The 12,796-nt window shown below is 37.8% G+C and overlaps 1 protein-coding gene across 1 annotated transcript; it reads left to right on the forward strand.

Moving 5' to 3' along the window:
* Positions 1-1,585: 1,585 nt before the first annotated feature.
* On the forward strand, positions 1,586-11,888 carry LOC138329708 (uncharacterized). The gene is made up of 3 exons (XM_069276974.1): positions 1,586-1,979; positions 5,310-5,525; positions 10,275-11,888. Exons 1-3 carry the CDS (start codon positions 1,598-1,600, stop codon positions 10,889-10,891), a joined length of 1,215 nt encoding a protein of 404 aa, XP_069133075.1. The 5' UTR covers positions 1,586-1,597; the 3' UTR covers positions 10,892-11,888.
* The last annotated feature ends 908 nt before the right edge of the window (positions 11,889-12,796 follow it).

Genomic DNA, 12,796 nt, shown 5'->3' on the forward strand with positions numbered 1-12,796 from the left:
ATTTAAATCTACACTTATACGTACTGTAATTTAAAAACACATATCAGAAATATCATTGATGTATTTATGCTTTTTAGTAAACGTTATGGATAAAGTTTCAAAGGCAACAAATATATATATACATATTATTTTCGGTTTAAGTTCGATACTGTTACTCCAATATAACATAACTGACAACCGTCCACATTTTATTTTTTGTCAAAAACTGTGCCGTGTTTGCATCGTTATGGCAGAATTTTCAAATAAAAACACGCATTCTTGATATTTTCCTGCTTTTTGTGACTTAATTCGTTAAACGATAGTGTTACATTATAATGTTTTTTATTACACAGCGATTTACATAATATGCTATCTAAATCTCAGTCCAGACTGATCCGAACATCATTTTGAAATCGCTTTTAAATTCGACTGATTATCTAATATAAAGTTAGATATATGCTTGTTTGAATGTTTGAAATGATGTAAATGGAATGTTTTGAAACTGAAAATATCTACCTCATATAGCTAAAATAACTATTTACTCGAAAACGTATATGTGCTGTATACATGTATAGTACTAGGCTTACCTTGTGTAGTCGCGGACTACTGTGACATCACAAGACCACGTGACCGCCTAGCTCATTATCTCTGAACCGTAGTCGACACTACCCGTAAATCACGAACAAAACCAACCGATAGCGCTACAAGCTAGGCGATTCGTTGGTTGGGACTTGATTTTTCATTCATCCTGACGTATTATCACACACAAAAATAAATAAAAAATAAATAAATAAAAAATGGCCACACAAATCCTTTCATAGCCATTACATACACATCTTTTCATTTTATCCATTACGTCAACATCAATGATTTATTGTCATCTACTACTTGGTCTACAACCGTAATAATCAATTCAACGACTCTTTTGGCACCATATTCTTTTAGTACTACGTACAATACATGACCATCACAGTTTGCATTATGTAACTATACATTCCTTACACAATCCAATGATTCATCTACACGTCCTAGCACTACGGTGTATTTATTAATTAGTGACAACACCAATTCGCTTACAAAATGTAGCTCCGCCCACTGATGGTTTCACTTCGGTGGCTTGGCTAGGTAAACTACACAGGAGTACATTTTAACTTGCGATTTCGTTTTCACTTTTTGACACAGATTTTAATACCATACACCAAAATGGAGATTAAATAATTCCCATTACAATGGCAGTGGCGTAGGAAGATGAAACGTTATGGGGGGCAAAGGTCCTCAATATTTTGTAAACCCATCCCCCAACCCCCGCCGCCGCCGCCGCACCTACAGGAGGAGATTAATTCAACTCCCAACCATATATGCTTTATGTACATTTTTCATATATCATTAAATTTTGTAAAGTTTGAAAGTTTAAAAAATCCATGAAAACAGCTTATTGGGAGAACTTATTTGAACACTTTAGGTCTACCAGTGTTAATATGTACGGCAAATTTTCACGCTTTTTCCGCACATACCTACAGATCAGGTTTAAATAGTCGATAAATGTAATTATCCACTGGATAACTTTTAGTAAACTTCCTTTGAAACAGGTGGATTGCATACTGCATCAACGGCGGAAATGGCGGCGTTGTATAAACCGAGAGATAAAAGAAGAAAAATAGACATAGACAGTGAATTGAAATCACTCATCATATCGATTAAACATAGCACCTCTTTACCTGACATAACGGCAACTTTGAGGGCTTTGTGCGAAGGAGATGCAGATGCGCTAACTGTATTGATAATTGAAAGCTCCAATGCATGCCTTGGCTACGGTGTTCCCTTCTCGATGGCCTTTTGTCACACCAAGCTTCAGTTGAAGGAAAGCTACACATTCGCTTCTTTTTTCGTTCCTGGAATGAGCCTTATCGAAAAAGCTCTAAACATGACAGATTGGCTGCCGGACGATGACTTGTCGAAGCAATCTTTAGTTAGATTGTTGTCCTTCTTGAATGACAAAGGTTTGAAATGATCTTTAAAGGCCCACTACGTTTCCAAAACTGATTTTACTCTGCAACAGGGCGAGAGTAATGATAGTGAAATAGGCTACACAATCGGATATAACCAAATACAGACTGTATATTATAACCGATATGACTTTGCAGGTTAGGTAGCTTTATATAATTAGCTTATAGGCCTACACCATCATTAGAATGGTTCAAAATCCTAACTGTTTTGTACAGTTCCTGATTTGTCTAACATTGTAATTGTCAACAACATAAAATAAGAGTAATTAAATATAAGTAAGTTCATTGTAATAAGGGAGGGTGAGCTTATGTCATGGTTCAGCGTCCATCATCTGTTGTCGTCCATCAACTTTGCACAAAAATCCCTACAGTACTAGTCATGGATTGCTTAATGGATTGGGTCACCGTGGCCGAGTGGTTAAGATGTCCCAACATATTACCACAAGCTCTCCACCTCTTGGATGCGATTTCGAATCCCACATGGGGCAGTTGCCCGGTACTGACCGCTGGTTGGTGGTTTTTCTCCGGGTACTCCGGCTTTCCTCCACCAACAAACCTGTCACGTCTTTACATGACCATGGCTGTTAATGGGAGGTTAAACTAATAAAAGATCAGCTGAATGATCATTTTGACTGTAAATTTTGTCTAAATGGTGGGTCAATGGCCCCTTCTAGGCCTGGGGCCTCAAGGGCAGGATGCAATAGGGAAACATTGCAAAATTCGTTAAAATCCTTCTTTTGAAGGAATGAAGATACTTGGTTATTATTTGGTCTGAAGCATCCTTGGGTGAAGGTGAATCAATTTTGTTTATAAACAACGGGTCCCTTTCCCCAAGAGGCCTAAGGGGCGGGGCCAAATAGGGGGAAATATAGCAAATTCTTTAAAATCCTCCTTCTGAAGGAATGAAAGGGCTTGGTTCTAATTTGGTCTGAAGTAGCCTGAGGGGCAGGGTTCAGTTGGGGAAATGTAGCAAATTCTTTAAAATCCTTTTTCTGAAGGAATGAAGGGATTTGGTTCTAATTTAGTCTGAAGTAGCCTGAGGGGCAGGGTTCAGTAGGGGAAATGTAGCAAATTCTGAAGGAATGAAGGGATTTGGTTCTAATTTAGTCTGAAGTAGCCTGAGGGGCAGGGTTCAGTAGGGGAAATGTAGCAAATTCTTTAAAATCCTTTTTCTTAAGAGGAAATGAAGGGATTTCCTCTAATTTGACTCTGAAGCATCCTTGGGAAAAGGGGAACCAATTTAGTGTAAACGGTAGGTTTAGCCTTCCAGGGACCTACGGAATGGGGCCCAAGAGAGGAAATGTAGCAAATTCTTTAAAATCTTTCTTCTTCTGAAGGAATGAAAGGATTTGGTTCCAATTTGGTCTGAAGCATCCTTGGGTGTAGTGAAACCAATTTTGTATAAATGATTGGTCTGCCACCCCCATCCCCAGATACCTGAGGGATGGGACCTTATAGAGGAAATGTAGCAAATTCTTTAAAATCCTTCTTCATCTGAAGAAATGAAGGGATTTCTAATTTTGTCTGAATTAAGCATCCTCAGGTGAAGGGGAACCAATTTTGTGTAAACGATGGGTCTTTTAGAAGTACATAATCTGCATATATACATATAGAGCAAATCCTGATATTATTTATATCCTATTTCTTTGAAATTTAGAATTTTGCCATGATCCTTTCAATACAGATAAGCGATACAGGCCTTCTGGGCCTCTTTTTACGGAAATATCCAGGTGAGCAATACAGGCCCAGTGGGCCTCTTGTTTTCCTGGTCAATAAAATAATGTATCATACATGTCTATAATTGTATATTGTTTGATAAAGCTATTAGCAAAATATCATGTACATTATTAGCTCACCTGGTCCGAAGGACCGAGGTGAGCTTATGGGATACCGCAGCGTCCGGCGTCCGTCAACAATCGACTTCTTCTCCATAACCGCTGGTCGGATTTCAACAAAATTTGACTGGTAGTATCCTTATGGGCTACTAACTGAAAATTGTACAAATGATGGGGCTGATCCCCCGGGGGCCTGAGGGGCGGGGCCAAAAGGGGTCAATTTGGCTATTTCCATATAAACGACTTCTTCTCTGAAACCAAGCATGGGATAGCACCCATAATGCAATGGTAGCATCCTTATAGGGTGGGGATTCAAACTTGTACAAATGATGGGGCTGACCCCCCGGGGGCCTGAGGGGCGGGGTCAAAAGGGGTCAATTTGGCTATTTCCATAAAAATGACTTCTTCTCTGAAACTAAGCAAGAGATAGCACTCATAATGCAATGGTAGTATCGTTATAGGGTGGGGATTCAAAATTGTACAAATGATGGGGCTGACCCCCGGGGGCCTGAGGGGCAGGGTCAAAAGGGGTCAATTTGGCTATTTCCATATAAACGACTTCTTCTCTGAAACTAAGCATGGGATAGCACCCATAATGCAATGGTAGCATCCTTATAGGGTGGGGATTCAAAATTGTGCAAATGATAGGGCTGACCCCCTCCCAGAAGCTTGAGGGGCGGGGTCAAAAGGGGTCAATTTGGCTTTTTCCATATAAATGACTTCTTCTCTGCAACTAAGCGTGGTATCGCACCCATAATGCAATGGTAGCATCCTTAAAGGGTGGGGATTCCAAATTGTGCAAATGATAGGGCTGACCCCCGGGGGCCTGAGGGGCGGGGTCAAAAGTGGTCAATTTCCATATAAATGACTTTTTCTCTGCAATTTAACATGGGATTACGCTCATAATGCAATGGTTACATCCTTATAGGGTTTGGATTCAAAATTTTGCAAATGATGGGGCTGACCCCCGGGGGGCTGAAGGGTGGGGTCAAAAGGGGTTAATTTAGCTATTTCCATATAAACGACTTCTTCTCTGCAACTAAGAATGGAAGAGCACTTATAATGCAATGGTAGCATCTTTATAGGGTTGGGATTTGAAATTGTACAAATGATAGGGCTGACCCCCGGGGCCTTAGACGGCAATAGATGCGAGGTCAAAAAGGTCAGTTAGGCTACACTATACTACTTTCATATAAATTATTTTATCTCTGAACCTATGTATTGGATAGCATATTTGTATGGTATCAATAGCATCATTGTATGGTTGTGATTCAAAATTAAACTTTGGGAGTCAATTTTGCTTATTATTCTAATTGTCAGAGTCTTGTGATAATTACTAACAAAAAACCAGGTGAGCGATACAGGCCCTCTGGGCCTCTTGTTTTGATATCTGATCAGATCTGACCAGGTGAGTGAGGCTGCCATGACCATCTGGGCCTCTTGCTGTTTTAATGCTATTCTATAAGTTTTCCTCAATATCTTTTTTCAGGATCAATCAACTTTATAAAGACTTTACACAAAAGACAGGATATTTTCAACAATGAAACTCGACTGTGTGTTGCATTAGCTGAACATGTATTGACCAAATTGGCACCAAAAGCCAACTACATCTTAGATCATCATTATCCGCGCTTGAAAACAGATGATGAATGTAGATGTGGATGCCATTCAAAAATTGATGATAAGTATGGGGATACTAGTATTGGTATGTATCAGTATCAGTTTGTATGCCATTGGGGGTTATGATATTGGGCCAGAATAGCATGCTGGGGTGAATGCTACAAAGTTTCTATTCATAGGGATTGAATGCATTTTTCTAATTTTCATAACGGCTGAGCAGAAGCTATCTACATATCCATGGAATGCGTTAGCGCTCCTCGGAAGATATGTAGATAGCTTCTGCTATTCATAGCCGCTATGGAAATTAGAAAAATACATTCATATCATATATTTACATTAGAATAATTTATGAAAATAAAAATTATTGGAAGGTCATTATATTATATATAAAATTATGACACCCATATACCACGAGAAACAAGATTAATGGAACAGCTGGATGACAAAGTCGTTCCACAACGTCGCGTTTTCAAGCTTCCTCCTTCCGGTTGACCTTTTTTTGACAAACAATAAAAAAAGCAATATATTTAAAATAAGATTTGATTGACTTATTACAATAAACCTTAGTTGATTCTACATCAAGAAACAACATATTAAAGATTATACCTTAAAATATTGTGGGGGACTATTTATATTGATATAAAATCGAAACTGGCGTAATGTTTGAAACCAGCTGATCGATGCACGAGAATCGTTGTATTCATAGTGTATTCATAGTATTTTCATAGGCAAATGTTTGTTTTCGTCAGTTGGTTGATTCATATAGTGACGAAACACTGAGAATGTAAACTTATTGTACAAAGCATCCCTCTGCATTAACTAATCATTTGATTTGCTACTTTACCAAGCCAGAACATATCCACTCGACTGAAATTTCAAGTTTACAGTTTGATAACCATGTTGCAGTGTCCATAGTCTGCTTTTGAAAATAATTCAGAAGCTATTTAAGTTGTTGCCATGTAGGCCAAGTTATTCAAAAGGTGATTAGCTTAATTACTTGTTTAGTGAAAATGTCTCCTTTTCTTCTAAACCTGTGTGCATGTATTCCTTGAAATAGGCTGATAGGAAGAGACTGAGGGGTATCAAAACTTCATAAAATTTTATCAACTTTGTTTTGCCAAAAAACGATGATGTTATCAAGATTTTAAAATTGTTGTTAAACTAAGATTTAGCTAAGGCAAAAAAATAGTGTCTTTCACTCTAGATTAATGGCTGGAACCAGAGTCTCAGATCAAAATCCAGACTTTTAAAAAAGAATTATTTGTAGAAAACGAGGGATAAAAAAAAAAAAAAAAAATAGATCGGTCAGGTTACCCTGAACAGACATATTAGGCCGGGATCCAGGGGGGGTCCACGTGCACCCCCCCCCCCCCCCCCCCAACAACTTAACGAACCAATGTTTTTCTGAAGCCTTATGACCCACTGATAACGAAATCGAGAGGTAACATTGTATAAACTGGGATGAACTTCCGGTTATGACGCCATCAAGATGGCCGCCATCTCGAATTTCACTAAAGATAACATTGGCATTTTTCAACCGAAGAAGACAAATGAGGCATCAAAATGACCACAATAGAACATCAAATACATATCAGGACCATATAATCCAATATATGTAGTTATTTCTACGCAGTAAATGAAAAAATCGGGTTTTGAGCTCAAAAATGGTAATTTTTAAGCAAATTTTTCATATTTGGCTTGACGCAGCAAAAATGTTTGCCAACAGCAAACTATTAATTCTAATCAGTTATTTGACCTCTTATCAATCAGTAAAAACAACACCAACAAAAAACAATGTTAACATTGTATAAGCTCCGGTTATGACGTCATCAAGATGGCCACCATCTCGAATTTCACTAGCAATTGAAAAATAGTCATAACATTAACATTTTTCAACCGAAGTAGACAAATGAGGTATCAAAATGATCATAATATAACAACGAATTCATATCGGGACCACATAATTCAATATATGTAGTGATTTCTAGGTAGGAAATGAAAAAATCGGATTTTAAGGTTAAAAAATTATAATTTTTTAGCAAATTTTTCATATTTGGCTTGACGCAGCAAAAATGTTTACCAACAGCAAACTATTATTTGTAAACAGTTATTTGACTTCTAATCAATCAGTAAAACAATAAAATAAATAGAGAATCAGATACAAAAATGAATTATTGTTATACCATCATTAAGTTTACAAAACATCACCGGGTGCGTATACTGGGTATATGCTATTTTTCTAACTCCAAACCGCTGACACTACAGTTTCCTGGTGTATTAAAGTTCCTTAAATAAGTTTGACTATTGGAGATTTATAAGTAGGAAACATGAATGTAAAGTTGACAGAATATCTAGGTAGGACAGGTCACAGTTTCGTATTTTTCCTATGCATAGTATAAGCAAAATGTCAGATGGTTACCACAATGTCACATATTTCTTTCACTGGTTCTCAATTATAACCATTTATCATTGTGCGTGCTTTCCCGCCTCACTGCACTATCCTCTGACGTGACTCGGCATGTCTGGTAGCTGGTACATGCAGTCCAAATCAGAGTAATCGAGATATCGTATCCAATTCGTCGAAAGCCAGAGCGTCATCTTCGATGTCGATGAGCTGATGTGACACTACATTACCAGTGGTGTTCTAGCCTGTCATCTTTCATGACCCATCCATGGCCAGAGAATATATATCGGGAACAACAGGTTCAGGGATGTGGGATCTCCTTCAGATTCTAACATATCGTATATGCTGTTTGCAGACTTCTCAGGAAATTACACCAGATCCAGATTCTTAGAAAGGTTGAATGATTCAAAAGCACCATTCATCAACCTTGTGGACACTTGTGTGACTATAGATGGCACAGGTAATATCCTCGAGGTCTTTAATGAGGTCATAAATGTTAAATGTTTTTCATTGGTACTGGTTGTGTTGCATCTGGTGTATGCGTGGATACACCATTGAAGACTCTCCAGAAAAAGTTTTCTGCAGTGCTCTCCAGACTTGGCAAAGAGAGGAACTTCACTGTAGACCTCATTTATGACCTCAAAGAATTCACCTGTGCCATCTATGGTCACTGAGGGTTCACAAGAATGAGGAATGGTGCTTCATACGAATTAAGGAGAAGCAACTCAACCCTTCGCAGGATGTGGCTCTGGTGTCTTTTCCATCCTACCGGAGAAGTCTGGAACATCATATACGATATGTGAATCACTAGGTTGAAAACAGGATGAGCTCCCACATCCGCGAACCCGATATTCTTGATGTTACCTTTGGCCATGGACGGTTGACAAGTTAGAACCACGATGGTAAACCTGTAATGTAATGTCACATCAGCTCATCAGCTCATCGACACTCTGGTGAGAAAGCACGCACAACGATAATGCTTATCTTTAAGAACTATTGAAAGAAATATGTGATACTGCAGTAACCATCTGACATTTCCTTACGTTATACACAGAAAAATAAAGTTAACAGTGGATGCGCTATTTCTAAAAGAAACAAATTTCGGAAAGTGTCGTGGTCAGTTTTAATTTGATACCCTATTAGTTGACGTTGTGCTGTAAAAATCATTTTGAGACGCTACTAGTCTACAAACTTTCGCACATGAAAATGGATTATGTTAGGAAATTGTCAAGTCCCACTTAGATATTAAGCCAACTTAAAATTCAAATGTGTTAAGATATGAATCGTCAATTGCCAATGTTATCTTCAGGAAATTCTAAGACATCCGGAAACTGTATTGTCAGCGGTTTGGAAAAAACAGCAATCATATACCCTGTATACGCACCCGGTGATGTTTTGTTAACCAAATGATGGTGTAACAATAAATCTCTTTTGCATTTCTATATATTTTTGTTGTTGTTGTTTTTACTAATTGATAAGAGGTCAAATAACTGATTACGAATAATAGTTTCTTGTTGGGAAACAATTATAGCTGCGTCAAGCCAAATATGAAAAATTTGCTAAAATATTACCATTTTTGAGCTTAAAATCCTATTTTTTTCATTTCCTGCGTACACATCACTATTTATATAGAATAATTTGATCCTTATTTGTATTTGTTGTTCGATTGTGGTAATTTTGATACCTCATATGTCTACTTCGGTTGAAAAATGTCTATGACTATTTTTAACTTTTCCGTGAAATTCAAGATAGCGGCCATCTTGATGACGCCATAACCGGAGCTTATACAATGTTAACATTGGGTTTTTTGTTGGTGTTGTTTTTACTGATTGATAAGAGGTCAAATAACTGATTAGAATTAATAGTTTGCTGTTGGCAAACATTTTTGCCGCATCAAGCCGAATATGAAAAATTTGCTTAAAAATTACCATTTTTGTGCTCAAAATCCGATTTTTTCATTTACTGCGTAGAAATAACTACATATATTGGATTATATGGTCCTGATATGTATTTGATGTTCTATTGTGGTCATTTTGATGCCTCATTTGTCTTCTTCGGTTGAAAAATGTCAATGTTATGACTATTTTTCAATCTTTAGTGAAATTCGAGATGGCGGCCATCTTGATGACGTCATAACCGGAAGTTCATCCCAGTTTATACAATGTTACCTCTCGATTTCGTTATCAGTGGGTCATAAGGCTTCAGAAAAACATTGGTTCATTAAGTTGTGGGGGGTGGTGCACGTGGACCCCCCCCCCTAGATCCCGGCTTATATTGTTTTTGGCCTAATCACCCTTTGAATAACTGGACCCTGATGTCTGACGAAAGAAGACAAAGTCACTATCAATTATTAATTTGTAGATATGGTATCAGCTTACTTTGATCTATAACATCCTCTTCTCAAATACTGAAATGTCTTCTTAAATTCAGGTCATTACAGTGTGTGGCATGGAAATATTGATGCCTTGGTTGGAGGAGAAGGTTTGGAGATACCAGTCTTAATTGACCTCACCAATGACCCAGACAGCCCTGGAGGAAGAGCTCAAGCTGAGATGAAGCACCGTATCAAAAATGAACATATTGAAGATTTTCCAATTAAGCATCAAATGTTGTCTCAGGCGATAGTGTTTTCTTTTTTACAAAAGGCAAGGCATCCTGATTCCAAGCATTTTTTGATTCCATGTATTGGAATGTCGGCAAAACAGATGATTGTCTATCTGTATGATTCTAAATATGATGTGCTGTTGCAAAGCAGGGCTATATCACTAACCGATGGCAATGAAGTTAATTATACAGGATTAATTGTTTTATGGCTGGTCTTGAATTATCAAAATCTTGGATCTGGTTTGTCCGAGTACTGTGTTAAAAATATGTCCAAAGCGGCCTTTTTGAAAGGTGCTGACAGTGAAACAGAAAATATTTATAAAGAAAGACTTCCAGTTGGAGATGTTCATGGGAGAAGCATGTGTGAAACTCTTGACCCTACTTCTACCAGAAGAGTTGTGATCACTCCACCAGACACTCCAAAGTTTGTTTGGCCCAGTTAAAGTGTGATCACTCCGTCAGACACTCCAAAGTTTGTTTGGCCCAGTTAATGTGTGATCACTCCACCAGACACTCTAAAGTTTGTTTGGCCCAGTTAAAGTGTGATCACCAGACACTCCAAAGTTTGTTTGGCCCAGTTAAAGTGTGATCACTCCACCAGACACTCCAAAGTTTGTTTGGCCCAGTTAAAGCGTGATCACTCCACCAGACACTCCAAAGTTTGTTTGGCCCAGTGAAAGTGTGAACACTCCACCAGACACTCCAAAGTTTGTTTGGCCCAGTTAAAGTGTGATCACTCCACCAGACACTCCAAAGTTTGTTTGGCCCAGTTAAAGTGTGAACACTCCACCAGACACTCCAAAGTTTGTTTGGCCCAGTTAAAGTGTGAACACTCCACCAGACACTCCAAAGTTTGTTTGGCCCAGTTAAAGTGTGAACACTCCACCAGACACTCCAAAGTTTGTTTGGCCCAATGAAAGTGTGAACACTCCACCAGACACTCCAAAGTTTGTTTGGCCCAGTTAAAGTGTGATCACTCCACCAGACACTCCAAAGTTTGTTTGGCCCAGTTAAAGCGTGATCACTCCACCAGACACTCCAAAGTTTGTTTGGCCCAGTTAAAGTGTGAACACTCCACCAGACACTCCAAAGTTTGTTTGGCCCAGTTAAAGTGTGAACACTCCACCAGACACTCCAAAGTTTGTTTGGCCCAGTTAAAGTGTGATCACTCCACCAGACACTCCAAAGTTTGTTTGGCCCAGTTAAAGTGTGAACACTCCACCAGACACTCCAAAGTTTGTTTGGCCCAGTTAAAGTGCATCTAAAATATAAAGATTCCATTACAAATATGTGTCAGTGATCACAAATATGTAATAATTTTCTAATTGAAGACCAAAAAATCATCAAAATAACATGAAGACCTATAGCCATTGTATCAAAATTGTACAATGAGAGTTTTCCTGAATAAATTTCTGATGTAGGAAGTCAGATGAATGTTTAGCCCTTGGGTCACTTGTTTATACCCATTGTTTTGTTGTTACAGATATAAATATGTAGAAAATATATACATTTTGTATTTACAACATTTAGTGAGGGAGGAGAAATAGGTTCCCATGTACCCTTCGAAGCTCTGATAGTTTCTTGAAACATGGTTTTTTAGGACTGGTATGATGTCCAATTTCATTATATACTAGTTGCCATTGACAACTGATGTCCCATGGAGGTCATTTGGCAGCCATCTTGAATTTCAGTTATTAAAATTGGCCAAAATCACACAATCCCATGTACGCGCATTGATAGAGAACCAAACAACACACAGAGGCAAATAAACACACTTTTTGATAAAATTTATGATATGTAGACTAATATTGAAAATATCTTGAACGAGTTTGAAAATCAGCTTGATTCAACAGTAATTTACAGAGTTATTGCCCTTTGCATTTATAATTATTATAGGACTTTGTGAACGCGATAACTTAAGTAAATATAAACCGAGTCGAGCTTAATGAAACTTTGTGTGTAGACTTACATTGGAATGATTTCAGACAAGTTCGAAAATCAGCATGATTCAACAGTAATTTACTGATTTAATTGCCCTTTGCACTTATAATTATTATTGGACCTTGTGAATGCGATAACTTTAGTACATATAAACCTAGCTTTATAATGAAACTTTGTGTGTAGACTAACATAAGAACAATCTCGGATGAGTTCGAAAATCAGTATGATTCAACGGTTATTTAGTTTTTGCCCTTTGCACTAATAATTGCTATTGGTCCTTGTGAACTTTATAACTTTAGTAAATATGAACCAAGTTTGATATAATTTTGTATGTAGACTAACAATGACAAAATCTCGAACAAGTTCGAAAATCTTCTTGATCCGACGGAGTTATTGCCCTTTGCACT

The sequence above is a fragment of the Argopecten irradians genome, chromosome 8 (assembly GCF_041381155.1).
Source record: "Argopecten irradians isolate NY chromosome 8, Ai_NY, whole genome shotgun sequence".
NCBI classification, from domain to species: Eukaryota; Metazoa; Mollusca; class Bivalvia; order Pectinida; family Pectinidae; genus Argopecten; species Argopecten irradians.